Source organism: Typopeltis vanoorti, chromosome 19 (assembly GCF_054136105.1).
Source record: "Typopeltis vanoorti isolate ZY-2024b chromosome 19, IOZ_Tvanoo_1.0, whole genome shotgun sequence".
NCBI classification, from domain to species: domain Eukaryota; kingdom Metazoa; phylum Arthropoda; class Arachnida; order Uropygi; family Thelyphonidae; genus Typopeltis; species Typopeltis vanoorti.
Genome location: NC_143567.1, coordinates 16541302 through 16559781, shown reverse-complemented (window position 1 = coordinate 16559781; position 18480 = coordinate 16541302). Strand labels below are relative to the sequence as shown.

Below are 18480 nucleotides of genomic sequence, written 5' to 3'. Positions count from 1 at the left end.
GAATTTTTGAATTTGAAAGATAGGATTATTTTTAACTAAATTTTTTCTTTATTCCTTATATCAACACTCCTTCCCCCCCCAAAAAAAAGAAAAAACAAGAGGTCCCAAGACCTCTAACACAATAGTGCCATTTGTGAGAAAATGACTGGGTGAAAACAAGGGAACTGTTGAAGTGCTTCTAGAGATGGATGTTGTAATCCATAAGAAAATCTTTATGGGAGGGGGGGGGGGCTATTCCAAAGAAAATACCTAAATGGAATGAAGGGGAGGGGTGAAGAGTTGGTTATAAGTTGGAAGTTGAAATGTGTATGGATATTAACTATAAGCTACTCATGTTTTTAAAATGCTTAGGGTAAAGTGGAGGAAAGTAGTGGCAATTCAATGAAAACATTTATCCCCACCATATTATAAACTGGCTATTAAACTGCCATTTCTTATTGCTATCACTTGTTCCTTTACTATTAGAACAGGATTATCAAACACATAGCCCATTCATGGCAATTGTGTGCTATATGTTTACAGCCATTTGTGGATCATAAAGATAATATAAATTTGATAATTACATACTGAGAATTTAAATTTACATTATCTTTATGATATCCTATCCACCTATGGAACCCTAGTGATAATTAACTAGCTATAAGATCTCTTCAATGAATAAGTAATGTATCAAGTATAAACTGACAAAAAAAAGAGACACTGCATGGAATCAGTTATAGAGTATTATTTTGAATTTTTTTACACTATGATTGTCAGAACAGGTATCTGATATAAATGATATGGCATTAATTTAATCAACTTTGATAAAGTTCATTTACTTACTGAATAGGATTTGAAGCATAAAACTAAATATAAGACTTACTTGATACCAAGAATAGGCACGTTTTAATGGACTAATAAGAATGGTAATAAGTTTGGCATGGGGCAAAAGGGAATACGCTCTCATTGGCACTAGCTCTCCATCAAAATATGAGGCACCCTTTTCAAACAGATACTTCCCTGTAGCATTTTGTGGTTCAAGAAAATAATTCATGTACCTGAAAATCAAATACAAGTAAAAAATATATTTTAATCTCTCATCAGTTCAAAAATATATTGCTATGTTTCTACAATATAAAGCACTTATTTACACTGGTCCACTAAAGTAAATGGGAAAGTGAGCAGACATCAGCATAATTAATCAGTTCTCCCCTCCCCTCCCCTCAAAAAAAAAACCCAATCCCAGATGAGAGATTAAAAAACCCATAACACAAGTGCATTGCATGGGCAAGTTGACCTGGAGAAATAAAGAACCTGTTGTTTTTTGAATAGTTGAAGGCCATAATTCTTAGAGGAAACTACATGAAAAAGAATGTTACAAAGAACAGAGAAAGAGGATCGTTGTCCTTTTCTTCATTTTTCTCATTAGAAGCTGAATGTATGAATTTTGAAAATCAACTGTTGCTTGTATCCCTACATACTCAGAAGAAAGTGGAGGAATGTTGGCAGATAAAAATTTAAAAACATATATTAAAAAAAAAAAAAGCAGAAAGCAGAAACAATGTCTGTGAGAAAGCAGTCATTAAGTGGATCACTCTTCTGGACAGCATCGACATTTCTGGGGGGTGGGGGATTGCATGATGAGTAACTCCGAACACAAGAACAATATTCTAAGGTGTCGTTAAAGAAGTAGTGTTGTAAACACAGGAAGAGACCAAATCCATTGGAGGTCAAGGATACCATAGATGTGATGTGCCTATACTAGCAAAGGCCACAGATGCAAGTCAGCTTGAGAAAAGAAATCGCTGATCTTGAATGAACATCTGAACATCATGAAAAGCAAGGGGAAACAGTGGAAGAGATCCTCTCCTACTCGAGAATGATAAGAATATCAGTGATTGAGGCAGCCAGCCACAGAAAGATCCCAAAGTTTGGATTATTTGAACAAAAACGGAGGAATGGAGCGCACAGTCATCAGTAAACCTTGGACAACAGGACAGCATCTGGTGAAAGGCTGATGAAAGAAAGTCATCGATGCAAAGAAGGAAGGGAATGGAATAAATAATACTCAAGGATGCTCGGGGGTGCTTAAGGGTCAAAGCTGTATAACTGAGAGGAGACCTCCACATAGCCTTTAAAGGAATGCGGAGAACCGACCAGGGCTTCTGACCTAATGTCCAATCCTCACCTTCTCGTGGTGCACCCTGTTGGGTATCTACTTGGATACTGAACGGACGAGGATGGGCTGGCAATTTGGGATTTAGCCGACCAAATTGTATTCTTCTTGGTTAAACCAAAATATAGAATGATGGTACAACATGACAAAATTTCATGCCGGCTGGGGCGTTGCCCGGTTAAACAAGGCCCCCGATGTTTTCGCCAAGAAACCAGGGCGAACAGCGAAAAGTCAGCTACTGGAACAAATCTGAAAATAAATCCCAACTCGACATCACCAGAGTTAAAGATCGGTACTATCAACGTAAGAAGCCTGAATGGCAAAGAAATGGAGCTAGCTGAGGAATTAGATAAGTACCAGATCGACATAATAGGGGTGACTGAAACAAAAAAGACCAAAACTGGTGAGATCTTTCTGAGCAATAAATACAAAATGTTATATTCAGGCAATGACAATCAAGGAAATGAAGGAGTAGCTATAGTATTCAACACAAAATACGAGGCTAATCTTCTTGAATGGCAGTCAGTCTCAAGTAGAGTAATGTGGGCAAATATCAAAATGGGGAACTGAACAATGAGACTTATTTGTGCCTATGGTCCCACAGAAGGTTCTACTAAGGTAGAAGTGGAGGAATTTTTTGAGGCTTTAGAAAAAGCAACTGACACAATGAAAAAGGAAAAGTTGGTCCTTGTTGGGGATCTAAATAGTAGAGTAGGAAATGATTGTGAGACATACAAAAATATTTTGGGAAAATATGGAGAAAAGAGCAAAGCTAATAATAATGGCAAATATCTGTTGGATTTCTGCTCAGGACATGGACTGGTTATTACTAACACCATGTTCCAACATAAAAATGTGCACAAATTCACATGGAGAGAAGAGGCTAGGAATAAGAAAAGTCTCATTGACTATGTTATTGTTGATAGTGATGTTTTCTCCCTGGTGCAGGACACCAGAGTGTACAGAGGATTTGAAATTGGAAGTGATCACTATTTAGTCTTGAGCAGGATAAAATTGAATTTCATATTGAAAAGAATAACATGTAAGAAAGTTTTGAAGCGAATAAAAGTTGAGCAGCTCTCAGATGTGAACTGTAGACTAAAATACAGAAATATTATTGAAGAAAAAATGAAAGAGTTTGAGAACAGGAATCAAACCTTGGAGATTCAGTGGCAAACTCTGAAGGAAACATTGATTGATTCTGCCAGAGAGGCATGTGGTGAGGTTGTGTGCAAGGATAAAAAAAATCAGAACTACCTGGTGGACACAGGAAGTTAAAGAGGCAGTGAAGGAAAAGAAGAAAGCATATCAAAAGTTCCTGGCAAATAAGTCAGCTTTTACTCTTACAGAATACAGAGACAAATGTAAGAAAGCTCAACAGTGTGTAAAACTAGCTAAACAAAAGTCATGGGAGGACTTTGGCAAGAATATAGAAAATAAATATCAAGAAGGTGGCAAAATATTCTGGAGGTTGTTGAAGAAGCTTAGGAATGGAGGAAAGAGTGCTGTAAAAGGAATTAGAGATGATAAAGGTGACATGAAAACTGGAGAAAAAGATATCCTTGAAGTATGGAGTAATTACTTTGAAAAATTGCTAACTGAAACAAGCAGTAAAACTGGTCAAAAGATCCTAACATGTGTCAAGAATGTTTGCAGTTTGCAATGTGATGTGTAGCCCACTGATTCATGCAGCTTTGTATGGAACAGCTGGGATTAGGATTTCTCATACCAGGCAAATCCTTTTGTCTCTCAGTATTCAGAATGCAGCAAATCAAGCTTTAGAGACAAATAGTCAAGGAGGTAAGAGTGTTTATCAGAATTAGGAAAGCAATGAAAACTGCAGATTACCACAGTTCACATGAACATCGCAATGTAGGAAGGAAATTTTGAGCAGCACATAGAGAGATTCTTAGTCTGGCATGGAATGTTGGATCTGATTCTGCATCTTAAGAGGTCAATGAATACATGCATGCATTGGTGCACATTGTTAGTTTGATGTCGGGTCATGAATGCTGGTGAAGTGGATGTGTATATCAAATGGAAATAAATAAGTAACTTTCTGTGAATATCAATTTATTTCCAAACTCATGATGCAATTATTCAAATAATAAAATTTGTCAAAATAAAACAGAGAAAGCATTTAGTACTAATCATAAACTTACCAATCTAAACCCTTGTAGTAATTTACAGAATTGAAAAATTCAATTTCTTCAAAATTTTCAGGACTAGGATAATTACTGGCAATTGATGGATGCATGGATAGGAAACTATAAAGTGATGAAGAACCTAGGGGGGTAAAAAATGAAATAGTGCTTTTTAAGCAGAAGGCATTCTGGTTAAATACATTTTAATTTCACACACCCTTTGAAGTTAAAAAAAAAAATCATCTAATAGAGACATTCATATTTATTTTAAAAATTACAGAGAATAGTACATTATCATTTTATTATTTTTATTTCACTCTCACACGAGAGGCTGCAAAGCCTACAAAATAAATGCGATGTGTGGTTTAGGATCAAAGAGCAAAGTCATCTGTTATTATTCTTTTTTGAAGAGCTGGAGACTGTAGTCTTTGGGGGAATACTTTATGTGTGCCTGGATGGCTCAGTCAGTAGAGCATTATGCTTTTGCTGCCTGGTTGGTTGAGTGGATAGCACATCTGCTCTCCAGCCAAAAGGCTGTGGATTCGAATCCCGCTGTGGGCATGGATGTTTGTGATTGTCTGTGGAAATACCAGTGGTGGTCAGCAGTAGATGGCGTTGGTGTAGTTGCAGTCAGTTGGTGATTGAATGGTGGAGACGGAGTTGTAGAGCAGGTGCCCTCCCTCGATGAGTCCTTGGACTCCCTGGAGGTGTCAAATAATAATAATAAAAAAATAATAATTTATAGAGAAGGCTGTTTCACATAACCAAGGTACATGGAAAGTAAGATGAATGGGAGTAGGAGGATGGGTGAGTCAGCAGTTAACTATAAAAAGATGTTGGGCAGGTATTGCTCATATTCTTGTAGGTATAGCACAAATAAGGAATATGATGGATGTCAATTTTGCTGAACAGCACCCATGGAAATATCTGTAGAATAGCTGAAGAGAATCTTTGAGAGAGAGACAGAGAGAGAGGGGGGGGGGTCATCAAACAACTGAAATGCCCTCTTCTGAACAGCATCAAGAACTTTTTGAGAGGTTTTAGGTGCACCACCCTGAATGTGAGAGAGGTATTCCAAGATTGGACGCATATGTATAGAGAAAGTAGCTAGACAGATGAAAAGTAAAGTCCCGAGTGAACAAGGATGCTATAAAAACAATGTGTTTTGACCCCCCCCCCCCCAAATGGCACATTACTGTTAAGTGTGAACAAGAGGAGTAAGAAGGAATTTGTCTACTTTCTAGCCTAAATTTGTATTCAAAAGAGAAAGAACATTTCTTACCTGTTTTCTGAGGCCCAATGACTAGGAACTTGGGTAACTGTTCACAGGATTTATTGGCAGACCATATGGCTAGATGTCGCTTATCATTGCATGGATTCTGTAAAATACTGTACTTTCAAAAACAACTTTGTTACAATCACAGCAAACAATATTTTCAAAATAAATATGCATTTTACAATATATATATATATTATCCATATCAATAACTGAGGTAGAATAAGCTATCAAAAGCCATAAACGTGGAAAAGCAGTTATGGGGTAGATGATATTTGACCAGAAATGCTTAAATAACACAGTTATAAAAGTTTTGCAGAGGCCACACTGCATAATTCAGAGGGCCTGGTCAGAAAGTCAAATTTCAGATAACAGGAGTTTCCTTACAGTTCCCATCTATAAAAAGGGAAATAAAACTAAATGTAAGAATAAAGAGGAATTTCTCTACTAAGTGTTCCAGGCAAGATTTATGCAAGCATACTTGAAAAGAGACTGAAAAAAATTGTGGAAGAGAAACTGAGAGAAGAACAAGCTGGATTCAGGTAGAATCCAAATAGAGATTGTCAGGGTCAGATTTTCACTTTATGACAAACAGTTGAGAAATCATGGGAATATGACAAGAATCTGTACTTAAGTTTTGTAGATCAGGAAAAGGTATACGACAAAGTGTCTAGGAAAAAGCTTTTCAAGACACCACAGTTATACGAGGTAAATGGAACATTATACAGGGCAATGCATAGTCTATATTTAAGTCGTAGGTCAGCAGTTAGAATTAAAGAGAATATAGGAAGATGGTTTGATGTAAAAATCAAGTATAAGACAAGGGTGCACATTATTTCCATTCTTATTCATCATCTACATGGACTGCATTATGAAGGAAAGTGGCATTAAACCTGATATTAGAGCTAAGTTAGATATCTCTGATATCTAACTTAGCTCTCTAAGATTTTGCAATAAATTACCATATCTGCCATGAAAATCGGCAATAAAAAGACTAAAAATATGAAAATAAGCAAGAACGCAGAAAACTTCAGCTGTATTCTCCATGGAGAACCTATAGGACAAGTAAAATATTTCAGCTATTCAGGCACAGTTTTTGGTGAAGATGGCAAATTAAATTTGGAAGTTGGCAACAGAGTAAGCAAATCTGGTACAGTAGGGGAGCCAGTTCAATAAAGTTAGATGGAATAAGAGAGAAATTAGGCTAGGAATATGTTTTCAGTCTTTATTTTTTCACAAAAAAATAAATATCTCATAGAATAAGAAACCTTTTTTTTAATATGCTTGAATAGTTTCATGAAATTCTTTTGTTTCACTTCATCAGGATAATTACATAATGAAACTAAAAAAAAACTATAAAACAAGTAATAACAGCTGACAACTCTAATGAAAATATCTGAACCTGGGTAACAATGGAAAGTATGCATTTGCTGACTGCTCATTCGTGGGTTGCTGTATACTACTGGTAGTACAAGTGTGTTGTGATGAATTAATGAAGACCGAACTTTATGTAAAATCATCCCTTGTTTTTTGTTGCACTGTAGAGGATGTTTCATCATTTCAGCTGATTCTGTGAATACTCTTGAGAAAAAAATAAATAAATAATGGTAATCTATAGAGCATTCCTGTTTGTTGCCATACCACTTCATGTTTTGTTTCATGCTTCCAGTCCTGATTCGCATCTTCTTTTGTTCTCAATATCTTTGAAATGTTCTGATTGACATACCTCACCAGATTTTCTCTTCTCTCCTATGTAGTGTAAACTGCAATTACAAGTGATATTGTAGACCTCTGGTTTTTTTAAGTGGCAGATGTGGAGGTTTAGAAGGTTTCATGTGATTAGAAATCTTGTTGATTGGGTACAAGGCAACCTTTAAACTTTGTTGGCAAAGCAACCTTGCTATTTTGTCTGTGACTGATTGTATATATGTGTGTGTGTGTGTGTCTATATATATATATATATATATATATATGGGAGAATCACTGCACCTCTAAAATCTTGGTTTTCTTGTTTATCTGGTTGTTTTGGAGGTTAAATTTTTTTTTTTAATTAATGTTCTATTGTAGCCATTTTTGGTAGGATTAAACTCAGATATTGTAGCTCTCGGTTCCTTTTTTCTATGTTAGTGGAAATTCTTTAGGTCCTATTGTATAAGGAACCGATGATGCCTATTTTTTGCACCAGGTGATGATGAGATGTGGCATGTAGGTAATGTCCTGTGTTTGTTGGCTTCTTATAGACTGAGAAGTTGAGTGCATTTTGTTTGGATATCTCAACTGGTGAATCCAAAAATGATAAAGACCTGTTTGTTTTTAATTCAACATTGAATTTATTCTACCAGAAATGCTCAAATATAGATATATAAAGTTTTACAGGTTACATTGCATAACCATAACTCAGAAGGCTTGATCAGAGGATCAAACTCCAGATGACTGCAGAAGAGCTCCCATAGTTCCCATATATAAAAAGGAGAATAAAGCTGAATGTGAGAATTACAGAGGAATTTCCCTTCAAAGATTCTGGTAAGATTTATACAAGCATAAGTCAAAAGAGACTTAGAATTGTGGAAAGAAGAGCTTGGTTCTGGCCAAAATAAAAGTTGTCAGGTTCATATTTTCACTTTTAAGACAAAAATTATTGAGAAATCATGAGAATATAACAAGAATTTGTTTTTAACTTTTGTAGATCGAGAAATGGCATATGAAAAGGAGCCAAGAGAAAAGCTGTTCAAAATGCTACAGTTAAATGAGGATATTAGAAAAGAGCTTGATATTACTAGCATTCAGGAATGTGTTAGTAGAACTAATCTCAGGTAGTATGGTCACTTAAACAGAATGGGAAAGAAAAGGTTAGTTAGCAAAGCAACTGTTTTTTTGATGAGATCACAGAAAAAGATCATGGGAATACCAAAATCTGGGTTGACTTATTTTAAAGGGCATTTAAAAATAAGTCAACCTTTTAAAAGATTAACATTTAAAAGGCACTATACTTGATTTTTCTGAAGTTTGTCTCAGAAGCTGTAATTGTCAGAATATTCAGATGCTTAAAAAGGGGTATGCTTAAATTTACATGATAGTTTAACACCTTGATTTTTTTTTTCTTTTGTTTTTTCCTATTGCAGTTTATTTCCTTTATTTTCTTCGGCATTCAATGAATCTATATTACATTATCCTCATATACATGTATAATAGCTCTTACAATGCTATTTGGTATTTATCATCTCGAATGCTTTTTCAAGATCAATATATGTGATAATGTTTCTAGATTATACTCTTTTCTGTCATTCATTTTAGACAGAAAGCTGGATCTATACATGAAGGCCCTTTTATAGAACTATTTTCTGCCTCCAGAATAAAGTCTTCCGAATATTTTCTAAGTAATCTACTAAACCATACGTTCCTATGGTTTAGTAGTTCTGTAGGAGGTTTTTGGTATTGATACCACATTATTATATAATTAAAGAGTTTAATAAAAATAAGCAATTGAAACCCGACAAGTTTCGTAAGTTGCACGACTTATGAAACTTGTCGGGTGGTTTCAATTGCTTATTTTTTATTAAACTCTTTAATTACATAATAATGTGGTCTCGATACCAAAAACTTCCTACAAAACATTTTCTAAGTTTTCTGTTTAATAGTCTGCTATATACTTTGTAATAGAAATTCAGAATGCTTACAACTTGATAACTTTAGGATCTACTTCACTACCTTTTTTTTTAAATAATAATAATAATAAATATGAATTGTTATTGCTCTTTTCCTTTGGTGGGTTTCCTTTTGAATAAACTTTATTTAAAAATATGTCCTTTATAAATCTTATTCCTGTATATTTGTAAAACTCTGAGCTTATGTTATCTTCTGATAAGTTTGCATTTTTTGCTTCTTTCAAAATAATTTCTAATTCTTCCATTGTTATAATTATAATTTTCATTATTTGTATGCCAGATTTCTTTTAATTATTATAGGTCCATAAGTCTGAATAAAAAAAAATTGCAATTTGGATTAAGTTCACTGCTTATATTTATTATTTCTTCAATGTCTGTATTTAGAAACTATGTTTTAAAATTTTCTATGTAGTGAGAATTTCTCTAAGAGAAAAGTCAGAAAAAGATAGACCATTGCAGAACAGATTTTTTTCTAATTTAAGATACATTTTTTATATATATAGTGTTCTAAATTACAAATAAATGTGATCTGTGATGTTTCTTTCTGACTTCTCTCTCTTATTAGATAAGAGAGAGAAGTCAAAAGTCTTTCTTAGACTTTATTTGTTGCTGTATTTGGTGTTATTTTTATATTATATTATTCCATTTCTGCTTCTTTGTTTTCTTTAATTTTTATCTAAGCATGCTCAAATTCTTAACTTTATATTTTTCATAGCTCTTAAAAGCATTGCATTGTTTTCTGTAATGAGTTGTCAGGCTCCAATGCATCTCATTCAGAACAAAAAAAAAATTAAATATACATAAGAAACAGAAAGTGGATAATGCTTAATGAATTCCGAAAATTACCAAAATGTTCTCATGGAAACGAAATTGGTGAATTGCAGTAACTTTCTTTTCATGAGAAAATACAACTGTACTATTTTTATAAAGAGTATAAAGTTTTGGCAAGATTTTGTTAAGCATCAGCTGATTTGGTTTATATTATGCATAAGTGCAACACAGTCAAATTCTCACTATAGCAAATTCATAGGAATCAGGAATAATTTGTTATAGTGGATAGTTTACTATAGTAAATTTTCTAAAGAAAATTTACTGTAGCAGACTATCAAATTTATAGTATGGTGCCTGTAGAACTCTGATTGGAACGTTTTAGTAGTTTGTTATAGTAAGTTTCTTATTAATGGGGATTGCTACAGTAACAACTATTGCAACTATTAAAAGAACAGTTGTAATGCATGTGATTAAAGAAAGTTGTGATTATAACTTAAATTTTAAAAAATATTACATACCATCCAGACTGGATCAGCTTCATCTGGAAACATCTGAAAATATCTGGCAGCAAGTTGGAGAGGAGGGATAGTGTTCAGTTGCAAATTTGTCCAACAGTTCACAAATCTGATGACTGATTCAAAAGTATACAATGCTAGTCGATCATTGCCGTAATTTGACAAGTGTGTCATAAATATATTAATCTGAAAGAATAAAAAACATTTCATTGAAAACTATAAAATTTATGTATTAAATACAATTAAGTCCATACACATTTAAACCTTTTTTTTTTTTTCAGAACCTGAATGAAAAGAGTGAATTTAGTGAAATATCTGTTTTCAATACATATTATATGACTCCCCTTTTGAGTGGTCACAACCCAATTCTTCCTTAGGTAGAGAAAGGCAATTTATTTATTTCATATGGGGTTTCCCCCCCCCCACCTTAGGACTGTTTGAGCCCTGTCCATTCCGTATGTGTTCAAGGGACCAGTTTTGCCTGTTCTGAGGGATGAAAAACCCAAGTTTCTGGGTGAAAAAACCCTCTATCTCTGTATGAGACTGGCTAACTCACTTTCAATCGAAAGAGACCAGATAAAGGTTTCTCATGTCATGGACAGGAATCGAATCCAAGTCTTTATGACCAAAGGACTTTGTCTATACCGACTGAGCTATGGAGGCTCTGAAAAGGGCAATAAAGTTAAAACTTATTTTATTTGAAAGTTATCTTTCTACACTTTCTTTAGTTGAAATATTGAAAATTTACATCATATTAAAATAAACGAAATTGCTTTTGCAAAAATTTCAGTTGTAAAACTCAGCTGGAGAAAAAAAAAGAAAAAACATTTCTTTTAAATGTCATGAGAGATTGTTTCACAATTCACTTATTCAGTTAACATTTCAAATTGATTAATCAAATTAATCAGTTTGCTAGCTGAAAAAAAAGGGCTAAAGGAGAAAAATTCCTTTAATGAATAAACTTCATATACTAATTAATGAGATTAATCAGATTTCTCTTTAATTAAAGTACTATTTTAGCAATTAATAAATTAATAGATAATTTCAATACCTACTGGGTTATAAATAAAGAGATAAAACAGTTCTCCACCTTGAATACTATTCTCTAGTTTTATGGGACCGCCAGGATATTTTTCCATAAATATTGTATGAGTATATAATCCGCATGTTTGTCTGGGCATTACCTACAAAGAAATATATGAAAATACAGAGTATTTTGATAGCATAATTGTAAAGTATAATATTATTATTATTAGCTATAATAACAATATTATTATCTGATACCTTGGAGGTCTCAGATAATAACGTTCTAGTTTACAAAGTACTCTTTTTTTTTAAATTAACATTACATTTTTTCCTACTTTGCAAAAAAACGATTCCAGAAAAAATAGAGTAAAAACTTATTTGATTTTTTTAGGTTCAATAAATTTTAGGTTCAATCAATTAATTTTTTTAGGTTCAATATGCTCTATAGCTGGATATTTGCAATATCCAGCTATAGAGCATAAATATTATCTACATACCAATAAATAAAATTAGAACTACTGTAGGAAAAAGATCGGAAAGCTCTTACTAGTGTTAAATATTTAATTTAAGTTATAATGCAGCTAATGGTGATTAGCTACATTATTATGCAGCTAAATGAATTGTATTAGGGTGATGTCCATGTATTTATGTGTCTCCTACCCAGGAAAGGTTCCTGTAATATTTTGGCATCATGGATGGACTAATGTTTTTTTGTTAGTTTATTTCATTTTTGTATTATTTTAACACAATCCAGAAACCCTTCTCTAGAGAACAAACATGGAACTTTTTTTAGAGCAATTCAGGCCTCTGATGAGTGGGGAAGTGGTTTCCCACTGTCAGCAACATGCCATGAATCCACAATCTGTTGACTGAACACTGGGTACATTAACAACTCAGTCAATGAGGTTAACTAACTACATGCAACTTTTAGAAAACCAAATATATGCCAGCCACCCGAAGTCTGGACTATGGGCTCAATGTGTGGCAAGATGCCAAATGAACTTGGAAATTTCATTTGGAAAAGAACAGTATGTAAGAAAGTTTTAAAAAGAATTACAGTTGAGCAGCGTTTACATTAAGTAAATTGTAGACTTTACTATACAAACATTATTGAAATAAATGAAACAAATTGAAAACAAGAACCAAACCTTGGAGTCTCATTGGCAAACTCTGAAGAAAACACTGACTGATTTGGCTAGGGAGTTATGTGGTGAAGTTGTCTGCAAGGATAGAACAATAAGAATGCCATGGTGGACACAAGAAGTTAAAGAAGCAGTCCTGGAAAAGAAGAAAGTAAACCAAAAGTTCCTAGCAAATAAGTCAGCAGATGCCCTAAAAGAATACAGAGTTTTTTAAAAGATATGTTTTTCTCTAAAATTCCCATTTCAGAGAAAAACATATGAGAGCTACGCTATGTGTAAAAGTAGCTAAATAAAAGTCATGGGAAGACTTTGATAAGAATATAGAAAATAAATATCAAGAAAATGGCAAAATGTTCTGGAGACTACTGAAGAAGCTTAGAAATGGAGGAAAGAGTACTGTAAAAGGAATCAAAGATGATAATGGTGACATGAAAACTGAGTATAAGGATATCCTAGATGTCTGGAGCTAATTACTTTGAAAGACTGATAAACAAACCAGGCTGTGAGAGAACCAAACTAGAAAATTTTCAAGAGGAATGCAAAGAGGAGTACATATCAATACTTCAGGTAGAAAAAGCTGTAAAAAACTTGAAATGCGGAAACAGTAGATAATATTCGACCAGAAATGCTTACGTATGGAGGTATAAAAGTTTTGCAGTGGCTACACTGCATAATTCAGAGGGCCTGCTTAGAAGGTCACATTCCCAACGATTGAAGTAGAGCTCTCCTAGTACCCATCTATAAAAAAAAAAGGAATAAAATTGAATGTGAGAAGTACAGAGGAATTTCTCCACTGAAAGTTCTTTCGCTTGGTTATACTGTAAATTAAACATACCAAGAAATTATATTGTTGGTTTCATCCTTTATCCGAGTGTAAGCAAACAATGTTTGTGTGTGAAGAAACTTCATGTCAATTGCCTTAGTATCCCATAATGCAATGTACATATTCTTATGGACAAGTATAATGCTATGCATTATTGGAAGGGCCACTACCCAGACCGGTTTCGACCTTTATTGAAGTCTCCATCAGTGGGAGTCAGACTCAGAAGTGATACTAAGGTTGAAGTAATGCAGAAGTCATACTTCCAAATATAAGTAGTCAAATGGAGTCACACCTTATTACTCAAATACTCTGGATTAGAGATAGGCGATTTCAGGTAAGCACATCATCTCCACTCTTGTTAATCATCTATATGGATCACATTATGATAGAAAGTGGCATTAGGCCTGATATCAGAATTGGAGATGTCAAACTTAGCTCTTTGCTTTATGCAAATGATGTTGTACTCCTAAACATATCTAGTTCAAGTTTCCAGGATTCTCTAAAATCGAATAACAGCTGTAATAACAAACTTGGCATGAAAATCAAAAATGACCAAAACTATGAAAATAGGCAGAAACATTGAACTCACTAACTGCATTCTGAATGGAGAGCCTATAGAACAAGTGAAATATTTCAGCAATTTAGTCACAGTGTTTTAGCGATGATGGTAAGTTAAATCTGCAAATAGATAACAGAATAAGCAAAGATGGTGGAGAGACAGGTGAATAAATTTATAATGAATAATATAGAAATTAGCCAAAACAGTAAACTAGCAATATAATTATCTTAAGTAGCATCTCCAATTTGGAATTTAGCAATCATGGTATGCCAGAGCATCCATTCTTCTGCCATCCTTTTGATCTTGTAATAGCTCTAGTTACCCATCCATTTGTTTACATCATCATCAATCCAAGCAGTTCTTGGTCTACCAGGAGATCTTCTTCCCTCTAATTTTCCCTCCAGTATTTCCAGAGACATTTTCTGTGCTGGGAACAATTCCATCATCCCCCATATAGTCCTGACCTCGTGCCAAGTGACTTTCACCTGTTCAAACATCTGAAATCCTTCCTTGGTGGGTGGCGGTTTCAAGATGACGATGAGGTCAAAGAAGCAGTCAATATATGGCAACCTTCTATGACGTCACAGGTGGCAACCTTCTACGACGAAGGTATACAACTCTTGGTGCCCCGTTATGATAAGTACCTGAACAATGACAGAAATTATGTAGAAAAGTAGTGAAAAATGTCTACTTTAATTTCCAATAAAGTTTTTTCGTAAGTATATTTTTGTTTCTCTGACAGCCCATCGGAACTTACTTTCTAGACATCCCTTGTATTTTAGTTTATTTATTCCAGAAGTCAACAGTAATTTATTATTTGAAAATGCTTCTTTTGCCTTAGCCATTCTTGATTTTATTTCCATAACTGTTGCTCCATCTTCTGTAATCATTACTCCTTATAGGCCTTTAAATTTTGAATGTATCCCATGAATACTCTTAAATTTGTACCTTGTTGCTGTTTGTTTGTTTTTTTATTACCACATACGGTTTTAACTGTATTTGATATTAAGCCATTATTATGTTTTGAGAAGTACTTCAACCAGATTTTGTAACACTGTTTTTGATTTTGCTATAACACCAAATCATCAGCATCTAATATGCTATTGTTAATTCTATTATCATTTATTTTTATTCCCATTTCAAATTTCTTCATATTCTTTCAGTTTCATTTCATTGTATATACTGAAAAGTATAGAGGATATTATACACCCTTGCAGTGCGAACCATGGGGGGGGGGGGCTTGAACCCCCAAAGGAAACAGAAAAGAAACACTAGAAAATTTTCCAAAATTCCTTTTTTTTTTTTAATTTCTGTTGTGTTATGTCTTCTATTTCTATACTACTTATGAATTAACAATCATAGCAGATGCTCAGTCATAGGTTGTATGCAATGCGTATTGTGTATTCTCAAATCGCCTACTCAACTCGCCCCCCCCCCCCCCGCAAGATTAAATCCTGAGTGCACTACCACCCTTGTGTCACTCCTCTTTTGATATCTATTGTTTCATTATGAATTTCTTTCATAATTTGCATCTTCTGATTTCAGTATACTTCTATTATTATTCTGAGGTCTTTTTTATCAATTTGAATGTCTTTTAATATTTCTATTAACTTTTCATACCTTTCTTTTTGTTCATAAAAAGTGTTTGCAATTATCAATTTATGTTTTAAACAAAATTCAATACATTTATCACCTCTATCATTTTTTATGCCATATCCATATGCTACATAAGGAGGTGCAGTTGGAGATCAAGGAAAAGAAAGAGGCAAAGAAAAAATGGAACATGACTGGAACTAGAGCCGACAAGGAGGCATATAGATTAGCAAAGAAAAATGCAAAGAGAGCTGTGGCAAGGGCGAAAGCAAGGGCAGTTAATGAGGTTTATGAAGAACTGGAGATAAACGGTGCCGAAGCTCAGTTGTTGAGAATAGCGAAAGCCAGAGATAAGGCCTCGAAAGACATAACATCAGTCAAGCAGATAAAGGATGCCTCAGGAGTAGTATTACAAGACGAGGACAAAATCAGAGGAAGATGGAAAGAATATTTCCGAAACTACTAAATGAGGAGAATCCAAGAGAGAGGTGCGAGGATGGAGAGGTAAATGAGAGACCGGTGCAAGACATAAGTAGAGAGGAAGTGGTTTGGGTACTGAGAAAAATGAAGAATGGAAAGGCTGTGGGAGCAGACCAGATATCTGGGGAAGTATGGAAAAGTTTGGGCAGTGAGGGCGTGGATATGTTATGGGATCTGATGTGTAAAATAGCCCAACAGGAAAAGATACCAGAGGAATGGAGGAAAAGTATTCTCGTCCCAATCTACAAAAGAAGAGGAGATGTTCAAGACTGTGGCAACTATAGAGGAATCAAGCTGATGTCACACACATTAAAAATATGGGAAAGAGTAATTGAAGCAAGGTTACGGCAGGAAACGAAAATTGGTGAGGAGCAGTTTGGATTTATGCCAGGAAAAGGGACAACGGATGCAATATTTGTGCTAAGGCGATTGATGGAGAAATATAGAGAGATGCATGTGAATCTGCACATGGTGTTTATAGATCTGAAAAAGGCATACGACAGAGTGGCCAGGCAGGAGGGGGTGTTGGAGAAGTATGTGAGGTTGGTGAAGGAGATGTATGAGGGAACAGAAACTCAGGTCAGGTCTAGTGTCGGCATGACAGAAGGGTTTCCTATTGTCGTAGGGCTACACCAAGGATCAGCTCTGAGCCCCTACCTCTTTGACCTGGTCATGGATGTACTAGTGGAGGATGTCAAGAAGGAGACACCATGGAGCATGCTGTTTGCCGATGACATTGTTCTATGCGAATCATCCTGAGAGAAGCTTGAAAATACCCTGGGAGAGTGGAGAAAGGCATTGGAGGAGAGCGGCATGAGAATTAACCAGGTGAAGACTGAATATATGTCAACGGGGAGTGATGAGGATATCGTCATATGACTCCAGGGTGAAAGGCTAATTTCAGGGAAGAAATTCAAGTACCTTGGGTCGGTTGTCGGGAGGAATGGTGACCTGGATGAGGAAATACAGCACCGAATAACATGCGGTTGGATGAACTGGAGAAAGATGAGCGGGGTCCTGTGCGACAAGAGAGTGAGTTGTAAGAGGAAAGGAAAGCTCTATAAGATGGTGGTGAGGCTGGCGATGCTCCATGGTGCAGAGACGTGGCCTATAACCAAGGCACAGGAGAGGAAGATGGAGGTAGCAGAGATGTGGATGTTGAGATGGATGAGTGGTGTCACAAAGAAGGACAGGATAAGGAATGACTACATCAGAGGGACGGTTAAGGTGAGACCAATTGGCAAGAAGATACAGAAAGTAGGCTGAGGTGGTTTGGACATGTTGAGAGGAAGGGTGAGGAGTATGTTGGTAAACGAGTGGAGTATATGGAGTTGGAGGGAAGGAGAAAAAGAGGCAGGCCCAAGCTCAGGTGGAGGGATAAGATGACAGAGGATCTTAGGGAGAAAGGATGGAGTCCGAAGGATGTCCTGGACCGGAGAACTTGGAAGAGGAAGGTTAAAGATTCGTGCGCCGACCCCGTTTAACATGGGATAAGGCAGAGTGAAAGAAGAAGAAGATCCATATGGGCCTACAACAGAATAGGAATGATTGGAAATTGGAAAATAGGAGTGATTGGAATGCCTATTCTGGCATTCCAATCACTCATATATTAACATCTTTAATCATCTTTCACTCCTCCAGTATCTTGAATAGTTTCAGCTATTTACTCATAAAATTCTTCAATTTCTTCATCATCTTCAAATGTGGTTGGTGCATAAATCTGTATAATTCACAGTGTTGTTTAATTCTGTATAATCTGTTGTCATTAGGAATATTTTTCAATAATTTATCTAAAAGAAAGCTGCATTTTCTTTTGATAGCAGTGCTCCCATATTCCATGTTTATGGGATCACTGCTAGTGAAACATGATGGATGCTGCTATTGCCACTGCTCATCATAATATCGAGATGTTTTTAGATGATTATTTACAGTACGAAGAACTCAAAAGTGATATGGATACTTCCAATGTTGAAATCCCTATGAAATGGAAACATTGGCACTGTTGTTATCATTAGTGCTAATAATTTAAAAATGGCTCCTTACAGTAAAAGTAACAATAATGACCATTCACATCAATCATCATGTTCTTCTAAAGGATCTACTTGCCAGAATATTGCTTACAAGTGTACCTAAGTACTAAGGGAAAAAAAAAAAAAAAAAAAAAAAAAAAGTTTTCGCATGAGGACATGCTGTTTGTGCAAGAAAAAATTACTAGAAGAGAATCCACACATTACTGTTTTTTCAGCACAATGCTGAACTTTCTAAACTGAAAGTTTTCAATTATTTTACATAGAGAAATCATGCAAGAATGAAAAAAGTTCTAAATAATTA

General features: G+C 35.0%; 1 protein-coding gene across 1 annotated transcript in view; it reads right to left on the bottom strand.

Annotated features, from left to right (window-relative positions):
• Positions 1-18480, bottom strand: part of LOC150095880 (bifunctional heparan sulfate N-deacetylase/N-sulfotransferase-like) — a 161022-nt gene that overhangs the window by 33101 nt on the left and 109441 nt on the right. Inside the window, exons 9-13 of the mRNA XM_090409150.1 lie at positions 11582-11710; positions 10530-10712; positions 5582-5678; positions 4318-4441; positions 863-1037 (exon numbers count right to left, since the gene is read on the bottom strand). Coding sequence (XP_090265276.1) covers positions 863-1037; positions 4318-4441; positions 5582-5678; positions 10530-10712; positions 11582-11710 — 708 coding nt within the window. The remainder of the gene's footprint in view (positions 1-862; positions 1038-4317; positions 4442-5581; positions 5679-10529; positions 10713-11581; positions 11711-18480) is intronic.